At 48.5% G+C, this 15,426-nt stretch overlaps 1 protein-coding gene across 1 annotated transcript in view; it reads right to left on the bottom strand.

Moving 5' to 3' along the window:
- Positions 1-15,426, bottom strand: part of NOTCH2 (notch receptor 2) — a 114,846-nt gene that overhangs the window by 8,995 nt on the left and 90,425 nt on the right. The window contains exons 22-29 of the mRNA XM_064147220.1: positions 12,812-13,057; positions 10,215-10,327; positions 8,671-9,200; positions 7,550-7,897; positions 7,180-7,322; positions 6,156-6,366; positions 5,454-5,550; positions 4,797-4,965 (exon numbers count right to left, since the gene is read on the bottom strand). Of these exons, the coding sequence (XP_064003290.1) occupies positions 4,797-4,965; positions 5,454-5,550; positions 6,156-6,366; positions 7,180-7,322; positions 7,550-7,897; positions 8,671-9,200; positions 10,215-10,327; positions 12,812-13,057 (1,857 nt within the window). The remainder of the gene's footprint in view (positions 1-4,796; positions 4,966-5,453; positions 5,551-6,155; positions 6,367-7,179; positions 7,323-7,549; positions 7,898-8,670; positions 9,201-10,214; positions 10,328-12,811; positions 13,058-15,426) is intronic.

The raw sequence follows: 15,426 nt of genomic DNA, 5'->3' as shown, positions 1-15,426 counted from the left end.
CGTATGGGCCTGGGTTCAGTTCCAAGATACAGGCCTGTCTATAGACCCTCTTTGCCAGTTGTCCAAGGTTATACCTCCTTTTGTCCTCCTCCCTCCCACTTCTGGCTCTGCTTCCTTGTCCCAAATGAACACTTCTCAGTATTCAAGTCAGGCTGCGGTCTCCGCCGTACTGCCCCAACACAAAGAGCAGAGAGACGGAGCACAGAAAGGAGCTTTCCTTTCTCCCCAGCACCATAGCCCTGGGAAAACCATTCACAGGAAAGGTCTTGCTTGCTCAGTCACCACAGTTCTTCTGGACAGATCATGTTAGCTACTCTAACAGGGACACAACTACAGTGAGCACTAAATCCTTGGAAAAAATTAGCTGCTGCCCTCCAAAAAACCTCTCAGGTATGTGCAGCTCTTTTTAGAGTTTTGTAAGCTGGCCACACATGGGTGGTTTTATGAGACTGGCAAAAAGAACATCCCAGCAGCACCTCACAATTAAGTGTTTGATGGACTACTAGACAAAAAGATGTGGACACAATGTCTTTTTTCTGCTTCCAGTTTGTTCTCTGAGAGAGCTGCAAAAGAACCCCAAAGGATCCAGCTGGAGGCAGACACACAGCATGGAAAATTCCAGTCTGAGCCACTGAAGTTTTAGTAACTGAAAAAGAGTGGCATATAATAGGGACAGTTAATCAGTTTTAATTATAGGTGGTGTTACCAGTTATGCCCTGGTTACAAACTCACAGTAACTCCAGTGAAAAGCATGTCCTCACCACACTGGGGAACAGAAAGAACAGCATGGGGAGACAAAGGTGACAGCAGCATTTCATAAAGCATCTTCTGTTTGCTGTCTTTCAAGAAGACAGCCCCTGAGCAGATGTGAAAATCAGGGCAAGATGGTTAAAGCCAGAAATTCACTGGACAGATACAACTAAAGGACTCATGCTGACACGATATGCTGAAAGCTGGGATGTAGAGAACCCACTGACAAAGTCTCTAGGCAGTACTTCTGTAGTAGTGGACCCTTTGGATCCTCCTATACTACAGAGGTGTTGACTTAAGAGAGGGAACAACCTTTTGGTATACCAAGGTGTTTCAACTTTCCTCTCCTCTCTCTAGAAAAGATCTCTGCTGTTCTACCTGCCACCTGGATCCATGGCCAGGATCTAACCCATCCAGCTCCAGATGGCTCCAGCCCAAGCACCTGCACACAAGTCACTCAGCCTCAACACCCTTTGTAAGCAGGGGCAGAAAAGCATTCCTGGAGCGTGAGCCACCTAATTTTCAGGAGACTTCTGCTCGAGACAGAGATGAACTGCCTCTTGGAAGTGCCTGTTTCCTCCCTGTGCCTGCAAAGGAAGAGGAAGGTGGCCTGGGCAGATGAACAGCTACCTTAACTGAGAAGAATCCTCCCCCTCCTTACTAACCTATTACTCCAACACCTCTCAGACGATTAAAATTATTTCTTCCCATGACAGTATCTCAGCTGCTTGCTTTTGATGCTGCAAAAGGGGATAACTTACAGCAGCCTGTTGCTTGCTTCACAGTTGAATCTGAGTAGAATCACAGAATCAACCAGGTTGGAAGAGATCTCCCAGATCATCCAGTCCAACCTAGCATCCAGCCCTAGCCAGTCAACTAGACCATGGCACTAAGTGCCTCATCCAGGCTTTTCTTGAACACCTCCAGGGACGGTGACTCCACCACCTCCCTGGGCAGCCCATTCCAATGCCAATCACTCTCTCTGGGAACAACTTCCTCCTAACATCCAGCATAGACCTCCCCTGGCACAGCTTGACACTGTGTCCCCTTGTTCAGTTGCAGGTTGCCTGGCAGAAGAGACCAACCCCACCTGGATACATCCTCCCTTTGGGTAGTTGTAGACAGCAATGAGGTCTCCCTTGAGCCCCCTCCTCTCCAAGCTAAACAACCCTCAGCTCCCTCAGCCTCTCCTCATAGGGTTTGTGTTCCAGACCTCTCATCGGTTTTGTTGCCTTTCTCTGGACAGGTTTCAGTACCTCAACATCTCTCTTGAATTGAGTGACACAACATTCAAAGTGTGGCCTGACCAGTGTTGAGTACAGGGCAAGAATAACCTCTCTTGTCCTACTGGCCACACTGCTCCTGAGCCAGGCCAGGATGCCATTGGCTCTTGGCCACCTGGGCACACTGCTGGCTCATGTTCAGCTACTATCTACCAGTACCCCCAGGTCTCTGTCTGCCTGGCTGCTCTCCAGCCACTCTAGGTCCTTTTCTGCCTGGCTGCTCTCCAGATGCTCTGTCCCCAGCCTGTGGCACTGCTTGGGGTTGTTGTGTCCAAAGTGCAGAACCCTGCACTTGGCCTTGTAAAATCTCATCCCATTGGCCTCTGCCCACCCATCCAGCCTGTCCAGGTCCCTCTGCACGGCTCTCTTACCTTCCAACAGATCAACACCTGCTCCTAGCTTGGTGTCATCTGCAAACTTATTGATGCTGGACTCAATCCCCTGGTTCAGACCATCAATAAAGATATTGGACAATCCCTGGGGGACACTGCTAGTGACTGGCTGCCAACTGGATGTGGCACCATCTGATCCTGGCCCTCCAGCCAGTTCTTGATCTAAATCAGAGTGAATCTGTCCAAGCCACAAGCAGGAAAGCAACTCACAGGTCAGTATTATTCCGTTGCTGTTGTTGGATAAAGCTTTGAGTGAATGTGAAAATAAGCAGTCTGAAGTCTTAAGAGCATTACTGCCTGCACTTGAAAAGCTTTTACTCTGCCACACAACTAGAAGCTTCAATAGGGAAAATAAAGAAAAGCTTAAATTTGGCAGAAAGCGGTGGTTTATGTTCTCACACTCCTTACACAGAATTCCCTCCTTCCCTGTGCTGTGCATTTAGAAGAGCCAACGGGTCAATAAGCAGAAAAAACAATAGAAGAGAACTGAGAGAATGGGCCCAGACATCATTAAATTACATGGAAATATGCCCACAAAATCCAGTAAAAAGGATAGCCAGCTATATCATCAGGATCACCTCTCTACATGAGAGCCACGCTTGCAGTTCTTCCAACCAGTATTCCAGTTAACTCTCTCCTTTCAGAGCACAAGAATCCACCACTACCAGATGACCCCCCCGAGTCTCTTCCCAGGTTACACAGCCTCAGTGCTAAGCTCACAAAAAGAAGCAGAGAATTCTTGCTGCACCCAGTCATCTGAGACTGCTAGAGAGCAAACCTGTGTGCACATGTGCACATTAAAGAAGTTCCCTTCAGAGTTCACAGTTTGTTATGAATACAATGAGTTGATCATCCTATACTGAGGGTACAAATCAGTGAACAGGAACAAACCCCAGACATTAACAAGCTTGCTGCATTGCTGCTCTGTTCCAGCACAGAGCCTCACACACTGTCTGCCAGAGTCACTCAGAAAAAGGCCACCCTTCCTCCTACCCCAGATAACAGATAACTCAGGTATAAAAGCTGCTAAGTCGGTCCTTAGCAAAGTTTGGCATAACTCTGCAGTGACCCAGCTGGAGAAGCGGGGAGCTTATTTCCAGCACAAGTCTGCATTACAGTTTTCTGCTGCAGTAGCACTCCAGCAACACTTTTCAGGCACATACTGCTATAAAGGAGATCCTACCCCTGCAGGTCCTACAGGTGCTTGGCTAAGTGAACTATTTTACCCCTGGTTAAGTAACGTTCCACAGAGTGTGATCCAATCTCTCCAGCTTTCTTTTCTGTGAGTGCATGTCAGCTTTCTTTGAGTACCAAAGAAGTTCTGATGGTGTTCCTGCATACTCCATAGAGTTTTCAAACCTCAGTCATCCTATCACAGTATCATCAGGGTTGGAAGAGACCTCACAGATCATCAAGGCCAACCCTTTACCACAGAGCTCAAGGCTAGACCATGGCACCAAGTGCCAAGTCCAACCTTGCCTTGAACAGCTCCAGGGATGGCGACTCCACCACCTCCCCGGGCAGCCCATTCCAGTGTCCAATGACTCTCTCAGTGAAGAACTTTCTCCTCACCTCCAGCCTAAATCTCCCCTGGCACAGCCTGAGGCTGTGTCCTCTCGTTCTGGCGCTGGCCACCTGAGAGAAGAGAGCAACCTCCTCCTGGCCACAACCTCCCCTCAGGTAGTTGTAGACAACAATAAGGTCACCCCTGAGCCTCCTCTTCTCCAGGCTAACCAATCCCAGCTCCCTCAGCCTCTCCTCGTAGGGCTGTGCTCGAGGCCTCTCCCCAGCCTCGTCGCCCTTCTCTGGACACGCTCAAGCATCTCAATGTCCCTCCTAAACTGGGGGGCCCAGAAAAGAACAGAGCACTCAAGGTGTGGTCTAACCAGTGCAGAGTACAGGGGCAGAATGACCTCCCTGCTCCTGCTGACCACACCATTCCTGATGCAGGCCAGGATGCCATTGGCTCTCTTGGCCACCTGGGCACACTGCTGGCTCATGTTCAGGTGGGTATCAATCAGCACCCCCAGATCCCTCTCTGTCTGGCTGCTCTCCAGCCACTCCGACCCCAGCCTGTATCTCTGCATGGGGTTGTTGTGGCCAAAGTGCAGCACCCTGCACTTGGAGCTGTTGAACACCATCCCCTTGGACTCTGCCCATCTGTCCAGGCGGTCAAGGTCCCGCTGCAGAGCCCTTCTGCCCTCCAACCCAGCCACATCTGCCCCCAGCTTAGTGTCATCTGCAAACTTGCTGATGACTGACTCCATGCCCTCATCCAGATCATCTATGAAGATGTTAAAGAGGATGGGGCCCATCCTAGACATGGGAGACCAGGGAGTAGCTGGCTTACAGAGCACATGGATGCACTGACCTGGCCCTCTGACATTGACATCCAGAACATCCACTTCTTGATCTGCTTGAGGTGGTGTAAGAGCTAGTGACGTGCTCCCACAGACATCTGCTGCCTCCAGGTGCTGCTGTGTCCACTGGCGCTGATCTATCTGCTCATCACCTTCTGGGAGCAAGGCTTGGTCCTCAGCCTGAGCACAGCAAATAAGCAGTTACTTCAAATTGCTCATTAAATGGCCAAAGACATAGAAAGTTCTTGAGGCTCTCTTAGTTCTGCTGGGGGTTGTATTTGTTTGGTTTGGGGGGTTTTGAGGGTTTGTTTTAAGCTATTGATGATCTCCATTTACCTCTGCTTGGCATTCTCAGCTTTCACACTCCCACCATAGATTACCAGGCCTGAATTGCAAGATATTACACCACTGTCAACCTTCCCTTCCTTTTGATGAAGCAGAGCCTGCATGGTGGGGGGACATATTGGAACAGCTGCGACCTGGTTACTCTACTGGCCTGTGGTGGCAGTGTTAAGCTGAGGATTTGCTCCCCAGATGTCATTAGTCATATTTTACAAAGCCCCAAGCAAAAGGAGGTTTTGAGTACAGGTTTTACTCTGCAGGTTAATGCAGCTGCTGTCCTCACCATTGGTTTCAGCAGTAAGCAAGTCTTGGAGCTCCTTACTTACCTTTGCTCTTTTTGGCTGAGGTCCACCATCACCTGCCCAGTGTTCAGTAGGTCCAGAATCTGCCAGGTTACCCTCTGGTATCTGGACAGACAGATTTCTAAGAAACAAAGAGAACACATCATATTGCAGGCCGAGCAGGTGCTACTACTGCTTTTTACACTAGCCTGCAGAGACCACAGATGAGATGCTTGCAAGTTTGGTAGCTTGCAAAGACAGGGATTGAGAAGTAAGAAATCACAGGCAGCCAACAGTGGTATTAAACACATTCAGAACTGCAAACTTGGCTAATCTAGTGGAAATCCAAAACTGCCTAAGTGTGATTCTTCATTTGAAACTTTCCATTCCTTCTGAGCCCAGTCTTTCATGAATTGAGCTAGTTGTAGCAAAAGTTCATTGCCACCTATCAACACGAAAATGTCTCACCTCTTCCAGGATGCAATTATGCAACCAGTACCCAACAGCTGAACTAAATGGGAGTGCCAGAAAACCAAACATAACCAGGAGATGGGATTTTTATAGTTCAAGTTCCTCTGTGCAAAACAGATGCATTCAAATTTAGAGAAACAACCTAAGAAGTTCTAGCTTAAAGGGACAGTTTTCTCCATGGAGTTAAGTGCTTTAACAACAGACTTAGACATCACATTCTCAAAATCCTCTGACACACTAATAAACACACAGTCAGTGGCCTAAATGCAAACTTACTTGAGTCCAACAGCATCTTCCCCAACCGGCTCTCTGCGCTTATGGTTGCTTGGATCCCTGCGCAGAATGAAGCCCTCTGGGAGCCACAATGAACCATGTTTGCGTTTACGCTTTGCCATCATCACACCCAAGAGGAGGATCAAGAGGATGATCAAAGCTGCCACAGCAAGTAGGTAAAGCAGCTGGGTCTTTGGTGGCAACAAGGGTTCACCTAAAATTTCCAGTTAAAATGCAGTGAGTTCAACAGAGACAATCATCTTTGAGGATGCTTTCTTTCCCCACAGAGTATGTGCTGTTTCTACACTGTGATGCATTTACAGCCAAGAGGTGAGGAAGCTTAGGCTATGCTGCAGCTGTTGTGAGAGCACATCCTGCCTTTCTGACTTCACAGAATCTTGTTCCTTAAAATATCGTTTAGAGTACATGGCTGCTGAACTGAAGATCTTGATCCCTCCTCAAGACTCCTGCTGGCTGAATACTGCCACCCTGAATCAGTGTAGAAAGAGCTGATCTACCTAAGAATATGAGCACAACCCAACTAGGAACAGTGATGTTACCAATGTATTACGAGACTGCAGCAAAGCCTCAGACTGAGGGAGAGGGGAGCAGAAATCAGAAGGATTAATATTGCCAGAGGTGTGCTGAGGGATGCCCTCCTCCTTTATCTCCAGGGGCACCTTTTTCATTGAATTCATGGCTTTGAACACAACTGGTTCGAAGTGCACACAAGGTCACTGCAGTGTGGCACAGCTGCAGCACATAAGCAATTACCCTTTCTACAGGTATTAACACTTCTAGGCTGCAAACTGACATGCCCTGCCTTGCTAACCTGATGTCCCCCCAGAGCAGAATAAGCATAGTGCACACAAGCACCTCTGTAAATGTGTGTAAGCTAGCTCCCAGATACCACACTGAACAGTGAGACATTATGAAGATGGTATCAATAATCTGAGCATGAATTTTGCAAGCCCAAGCATAATGACTGCCTTTCTACATGAGCCATTTCCCCTCTGCAACTACTTACTCTGGACAGACACAAAAGGATAGGGCAACATGCCCTTGATGGCCTGAGCAGCTAAGAGAGCTGCAGCAGCTTCTGTGTTATGAAAGCACTGCTCTGAATCCTCTGCACACTGACGGTTGTCGATCTCCAGGAACACCCTGGTGCTGCAGAGACACAGGAAGAGAGCACAGAAGTCAGTGTCAGTAACTTTTGCCAAAGTACTCGCTTAAACTACAGCCCTTGGAGCTAATCTTTCCATGCCATGGCTGAATTTGGTGGTTGCAATAGCTTTACACTTCCCCACAAAAAGAGGGACTGCAGCCCTAGTGGGTCCATAACACCCCAGGCACCTACAAGCAGGAGCCAGAGGAGCACAAAAGCATCCACTTACCCAATGACCTCTTGCTCTAGTTCTCTGTGCTTGCGAATGACCACAAGCGATCGCCGGCTCCGTGCTGCCGATTTCTCCCCGTAGTATGGGAATACCATGGGGTTTCCCTGGGAGTCCAGCTTGATTCTCAGGTTGGTGTGCAAGAGAGTTCCCAAAGTGCGCAAGAAGCTGCGAACATCACCCAGCAGCTCGTCGGGGGGCATCAAGACCACAATGATTAGGGTGCCCTCTGCCAGCTTCTCGGCTTTGTCGCCAGCACAGTCCAGACCATCCCAGCCACACTCCTCGCTGTTACAGCCCTGGTCACAGCGGCCATCTGCATAGTGATCTGCACAGTACTTGTCATACCTACAACAGCAAAAGGGTTACAGGAAGCATGTAAGCACACACACACACACATTCTATACAGCAATACCCACAGTTTAGGGGCCAGGGCCTTACACTCCTCATCAACATCTGAGGTAAAACACCACTCATATTCTCATAAGGAGAAGAAACATAACCCCAGGATATGCTAGCAGTCTGGCAGGTTGGAAGCAGCAAGCACAGAACACCCTAAGAACTTGTGGTTCAGTTCTAGTATCAGTGGAAGAGAGCTGCTGCCTAGATCAAGCTGTAACCCCTCCTGCCTCACCGAGGGAGAATTATCCCAGCAAAGCTGTAGCCTTTATCACAACTGAACAGAAAGAAGTGTCATGGCAAACAAGCTGGAAAACGCATTCAGAGGTATGCAGCTAGGATAAAACACAGGTATTGCTGGTATGGAGTGAAATTCAGGGCAGGAAGCAGCAGAATTAAAATCCAGTACAAGGTGAAAAGCCTCCTCTTCGTATTTCCCCTCAAAACAGGGCACATCTATCAGCAGGTAACATATTACCACTGCTCAGGCTACCGGCTTAGCTCATAGCATACAAATTCCAGAACTTCTTTCCAAAACAGATGAAAAGTACACAAAGTAGCAGGAACTCCTTGCTGCCAAACCTTCAGCAAGACCAACAACCAGCAACAGTAACAATCACAGAGATGGGAGCAGCAGGTAAGAAGCGTGCAAACTGCTGAAAGCACAAGAAGGAGATGTGTAATTGACAAAGGAAGCAGATCAAGCTCAGAGGAAGCCTTACTTGCACGTTCTGCTATTTTGCTGACATTCAAAGTTGTCAAACAGGCACTCGGGTGTGTTGCAGAACTCATCACACTGTCCGTTGAAAAGCATCCAGCAGCGCAGTGAAGAGGAGCAGTTGGCCCAAGGATCTTCCATTGTCAGGGAGCAATCGCCTCCATCCCACTGGCAGGCATGAGTGTTACAGTCCTCATCACAATAGCCATCTCTTGCCTTTTCTGCACACTGGGAATCCAAACACCCCCGGGGCTCTGGGCTGAAAGTTACAGGCTGTTCACACTGGCTGCCTTGGGTGTGAATGGGGCACTGACAGTAATAGTAAGGAGGCTGAGAATGAGGGTGGCAGCTTCCACCATTCTGGCAGGGGGCACTGGCACAAGCCATGTTTGTCTGACATTCCTCTCCCACAGACAGCTTGGGACAATAGCACCGTGGACCAGAAGATGTCTGGATGCACTGCTCCCCTTTCTTGCATTTCACTTGCCCACAAGTACTGTGGCTGCTGAACTCACATTTTGCTCCAGAATAACCCTATGAGAGGAAAAAAAAAGGAAAAAAAAGGCAGGTTACCAACTTACTCTTTGACACTTTAAAGAACTGAAGCAAGGTGTCACATACAAACCCTTTCTCCTCCTCAATTCCTCAAGCCTCATTGCAAGAGAAATGGTTTTCTACATCTAGCCTCAAGGGATAAACTAGGAACTTATGAGGCACTGCCACATTTTGAGATGGACTTTGCAGAGCCACGAACAAGGGGAATCTTGCAATAAGCACAGAGAACACGGGCTAGCAAAAATGTTACAGCTGGCTGCTAGGTTTAAGGCAGAAAAGCCAGCTGTCCTGCCTCCACAGCAGAACTGTTTGGGGCAACAGCAGGCAGCATCACTCCCTCAAGGCACCTAGAAGCCCAGGGCTTTCCAGCTAACTACATAAACTAAAGGATGTGGGTAAAGACTGTCCAAGAACACAGCTTTGCAAGTAGTACAGTAAAGATAACCTTCAGTGCACAGGAGGGCAGTGAAGCTGGGGAAGGGTCTGGAGAACAAATCTTATGAGGAGTGACTGAAGGAGCTGGGGATGGTTAGTTTGGAAAGGAGGAGGCTGAAGGGAGACCTCATCACTGTCTACAGCTACCTGAAAGGAGGTTGTGGAGAGGTTGGTGCTGGTCTCTTCTCACAGGTGATTAGTGACAGGACAAGAAGGAATGGCCTTAAGCTCTGACAGCGTAAGTTTAGACTGGACATTAGGAAACATTTTTTCAGGGAAAGAGTGGTGAGGCATTGGAATGGGCTGCCCAGGGAGGTGGTTGAGTCACCAACCCTGGATATGTTTAAAAGTCATTTGCATGTGGTGCTTGGGGATATGGTTTAGGGTGAACTTTTTAGAGTAGGGATATGAGTTGGGCTTGGTGATCCTGAGGGGCTTTTCCAACCGGGACATTTCCGTGATTCTGTGATCTACAGTGGACCAGGGACACTAATGAGACTGTAGCCAGAGAAGTCTGCAGCTGAGGCAGGCAATCCAGTTTCAGGATACGGTGCTTACTGGAGGACACTGGCAGATGAACCCATCCGGCATATTGCTGGCAACGGCGCAGCTCCCTCCGTTCTGGCAAGGCTTCCGGGGACACACGTCTATAACACTCTCACAGTGACGACCTGGGATGCAAGCACATGGGGAGAAGAGAGCAGAGCAATGTATATGTGTGCACATCAAAAAGCCAGCACAAAGCAAAATCCTCTGGTGGACACCCAATGAGCCAGTTTCCAGTGAGACCTTCCTCTCAAGAGAGGTAGGGACCATCTCTTCAGATAACTCATGCTCTGCGAGTAGCTGCCTAAGCAGCGGTAGAGGGAAGGCACAACCACAGAATCCACAAGGTGTTACTTGGGGACAGCTTGCCTTTGCTGCCTCAAGAATGTACACAACCCAACACCAAGACAGAATTTGCTGCTGCCATTCCCAAGCCATCCAGACACAGAGGCTGCAGGTGCTGTACCACATCAGTCTGGGGGGTTCCTAAGACTTCTTTACCTTTTGGAAGATGCAAATCACACCCTAACCATGGACAATCAACCCTCAGGACCAGATGCAACAAGAGAGAACAGGACAAGCCAAGCAGACCCTCCTCAGACTGATCAGACAGACAGAGGTCTTACTGCCCTGACTAAAATTTGCAGCAGCTTCCAGAGTCAAACTCTGACACCAGACTATAAAAAGATGAGGATGACCTAAGTATGACTTGGACCCCCTAGGAAAACATTAATAGAAGTCTCCACACATGTGCAGCCAAGACTGACTGCTCACAGACAGGAGCAGACAGGGCAGGAAGGCCCACAGAGTCCTGGCATCCTATCAGTCACGAACCACAGCAAAGCCACCCTGTTCCCTCCCAGGCAGAAGGGTCACTGTGGAATGCACAGAAGGCGAGCAGCTAGAGGAAGAGGCACGCTCCCGCTCCGTGCCTAGCATTTCCAGACAGAATTCATGTCTGAGACAGCAGCTCTCCCTGCTCCTCCGAGGGGGCAGCAGGTCTGAACTCCCCACGTTGCAAGTTCTAGCAACCCTTTCACAAGAGCCAGAAGCAACATAAAAATAAGCTTAGCAGACAGGCCTAAATATAAACCTATTTGATGACCTTTGCTAGTGTCCAACTAACAAGTCTGGCTCCACTACCTTCCTATGTGGCTCTCTGAGGAACTTCTTTTGTCAGTCTAGGTAATGCAAATTCTTCAGATGCACAACTTTGTGACTTCTCTGCATCTGACAACCCCAAATTTAGTGGAAAATTGCAGCATCTTTACATTTTAAGAAAAAAAGAAGGATAAAAACTACTCGTAAAGCATGCAAAGAAGGTCACTGGTAAGAAAGGAAAGTGAAAGGTTTTAATGGAGCAAAACTGAATCCATAAGAAGTTATATTGACATGGAAACTGGAAAGCTGAAAGTTAAGACACATCTGGAGACTATTAGCCCAACTTTATGCCCAGTGGGAGGCAGAAAGCAGAATAGCAGCAATACTAACAAAAAAAGAAAGACATCCAGAGAGAGTGAGACACGAAGTTTGCACAGTGTGAAATTCTTGCAAAGATGTGATTCAAAGCTGGACTGTGGAAGGATCACATCACTAAGCTAGGAATGCACAGCCTGTCCATGCAAGAGAGTATTTCATCCTGACCACCTCACCAACATAAAGCAGAAAGCGAGCCAGGAGAAAGAAAGGAGGCCAAAAGCTAATTATGGATACTATGGCACAGATTGAGAGAGAAAATTATTATGCTGCCTCGCAAAAGAAAAAGTCATGGAGAGGTTGACACGTGAGCAGTTACACTTCCAATATTATTAATGTGAAGTTATGAAGGAGAGGAAAAGTACTGCAGGAAAAATATCCTGGCAACCAAGCATCTCAGGAGATTCCTTTGTCTGAGACAGATTGTGCTAGTTTGAAGCTAGCTAGAATGTTTTGGTGAGAAAAAGTAGATTATAGGCTGTGAAAGGAAAACAATGGTGATGTCCACTTCCCTCAGAGCCTCACAAAGGAGTTTGGGAAGAAGAAAGGAAAACATGAGATAACACTCTCGCCATTTTGTCTCACTCTGCCTTGGGCTGCTGGCTGAGCAACATCTTACTCCCTAACCTCACTTTCCATTTGGCCTAACCTTTGCTTCTTAACCTCTTGGCTGAACCTCTATTCTTCTTTAGCACTGGGGTAAGGTTGAGAGGGGCAGGGGCGGTTGAGAGCCCCTCCTGGGGACTCAGGTTTCTGGGAGGGCTGTTGTGTTTTCTGTATCACCTTTTACCTTGTACATTTCTGTCTATAACTGTATATACTGTAAATATCTGCTTGTATATTGTGCTAGCTGTAAATAAATAGCTTCATTTATATTCCCAGAGCCGACTGAGACTAGTCTGGGTACTTTATAAAGTGTGGGGGGGTGGGGAACACCCAAACCATCACACAGCTCTGGAAGCCAAATTTCTAGGAAGGTTTTAAAAAATGCCTTCAAAACTGAGCCATGCTATAAGGAAACAACCACATATTGTAAGGGCAAACAACCAGATAATGGGACTGCCAGAAAGGGAAAGAAAGGCCATTGCTCAAGATACTGCTCTGAAAACGGGAGAATGTTTACAACCACTCACCAGTAAAAGCACTACGACAGATGCATATGTAGTCATTTATCAGCTGGACACAGTCCAGACTTCCACGAGGGTTACAAGGATTAGAGAGGCATTCGTTGATATCTCCCTCACAGCGCTCTCCTGCGAAGCCTGGCAGACAAAGGCAGCTGTAGCCCCCGATCTGGTCGATGCACTGCCCCCCGTTGAAGCAGCGCGGCACTCCCGAGTCCGAAACGCAGTCATCGACGTTCTCCTCGCACAAACGGCCTGTCGAGAGCAAAAAGGAGCAACCTGAACTTACACTGTCCTGATGGTGTGGCCTGAGGACCACAGAGAAATTCCAGCAGCGCACCAGATGATCTCCAGGCAGTGGACACAAGAAATTGTAATCTTTGTCATTCCATCCTTGGACCCCATCTGGAATACTGTGTCAAATTTTGGGCTCCCCAGTTCAAGAGAGAAAGGAACCTGCTGAAGAGAGTCCATGGGAGAGCCATAAGGGTGATTTGGGCACTTGAGCATCTTCCCTATGAGGAGAGACTGAGAGACCTGGGGCTGTTTAGTCTGGAAAAGAGAAGACTAAGAGGAGATTTGATCAATGCCTACAAATACCTGAGGGATGGGTGTCAAGTGCATGATGCCAATCTCTTTTTGCTGGTCAGCAGCAACAAGACAAGGAGCAACAGCTACAAACTTGAACACAGAAGGTTTCATCTCAACATGAGAAACGTCTTTACAGTGAGGGTCACAGCACTGGAATTGGCTGCACAGAGATGATCTCTGGAGACTCTCAAAACCCACCTAGATGCATTCCTGCGAGGACTACCCTGGGTGATCCTGCTTTGGCAGGGGGGCTGGAGTCAATGATCTCTGGAGGTCCCTTCCAACCTCTAACACTCTGTGATTCTGTGATCCCATCCTGATCTCTCTATGTAAGAGGAATTCACAGCCAAATCTTTCAGTTTCTCCCTCCTCTCTTCACCGAGTGCATGTGGGGGCTGTTACCTCTTGGTGTGCAGGGCAGAGTGGAGTGACCTCCTCAGGCCTTGGCTGGCAAGCTAATTTTCTGCTATGCCACTGGGCCTAGCAGTGAGGCCTGTGGAGGGCATTCAGATCTGGGGGTGCATTGAGGACTGGTAGGCTTGTCCTGTGTGTGTGGGCGATTCAGCCTGCTCCTGGGCCTGCTGAGACTGAGTATGGGGGGGAGGTTTTGGAAGGGTTTGGCCTGGTAGACCCAGGTGGAGAACTGGGCCTAATTTGTGTATATATTGCTTTTCCTTGAGTATCTTTTGTATTTCTGTATATATTTGTAAATAGCATTTATATTTAACCTCTGATCCTGTGCAAGTGTATTTGTTTTACTCCTTTGGGGGTAAAATCTCTTTCCATCCTTTTGCCCTGGGCAGCTCATGGCTCAGACTTGGACACATGGCCATAGAATCATAGAATCAACCAGGCTGGAAGAGATCTCCAAGATTCATCCAGTCCAACCTAGCACCCAGCCCTAGCCAGTCAACTAGACCATGGCACTAAGTGCCTCATCCAGGCTTTTCTTCAACACCTCCAGGGATGGTGACTCCACCACCACCTGCCTGGGCAGCCCATTCCAATGTCAATCACTCTCTCTGCAAGAACTTCTTCCTAACATCCAGCCTAGACTTCCCCCAGCACAACTTGAGACTGTGTCCCCTTGTTCTGTTGCTGCTTGCCTGGCAGAAGAGACCAACCTCCACCTGGCTACAGCTTCCCTTTGAGTAGTTGTTGACAGCAATGAGGTCCCCCCTGAGTCTGCTCTGCTGCAGGCTGCACACCCCCAGCTCCCTCAGCCTCTCCTCATAGGGTTTGTGTTCCAGGCCATTCACCAGCTTTGTCACCCTTCTCTGGACACCTTCCAGCACCTCAACATCACTCTTGAATTGAGTGGCCCAGAACTGAACACAGCACTCAAGGTGTGGCCTGACCAGTGTTGAGCACAGGGGCAGAATAACCTCTCTTGTCCTACTGGCCACACTGTTCCTGATCTGGGCCAGGATGCCATTGGCTCTCCATGTTTCTGCATTGCCCTCCAGGTTTTAAGATGATGTCACATCGTCCCAGATGAACACAGGTGCTTAATCCCATCCGTATCCCATGCAAGACAGCCTAGGCATCATGTGTCTCAGATCCAGGCTGTTCTCAATGGTAGGCCATACTGATATTTAGTGGCTATCATGCTTAGCTTCTATTAAAGGCATAATTAAAACCACAAACTGAAGGCAAAACCAAAAAAAGATGCACTCAATTTATCCCCTGTGACTTAGCACAGCTGACAGTCCTGGGCTGCCCTGGCAGGGCTGCAAGCTTCCCATCCGGCTGCCGACCCTGGAATGCTGCAAAGAGTGTTTCTAGCACCATCATTACAACAAGCAACAACAAAGCAAGGGGAAAGCAGCTGTGACAAAAGACCAATTGGTGGCCAGCACACCATTCCTGCCACTTGGCTTCTGGAGACCTACAGTCAGCTTCAGCACTGGCTAAGGATGGCATATACCTTCCTATGAAGACAGGCTGAGAGAGTTTGGGCTGTTCAGTTTGAAGAAGACTCCGAGGAGACCTTATTATGGCCTTCCAGCATCTGAAGGAGGCCTACAGAAAAG

The sequence above is a fragment of the Pogoniulus pusillus genome, chromosome 8, assembly GCF_015220805.1.
Source record: "Pogoniulus pusillus isolate bPogPus1 chromosome 8, bPogPus1.pri, whole genome shotgun sequence".
In the NCBI taxonomy this organism is placed as follows: domain Eukaryota; kingdom Metazoa; phylum Chordata; class Aves; order Piciformes; family Lybiidae; genus Pogoniulus; species Pogoniulus pusillus.
The sequence above is the reverse complement of the archived record's forward strand: the minus strand, read 5'-3'. Positions and strand labels throughout refer to the sequence as shown.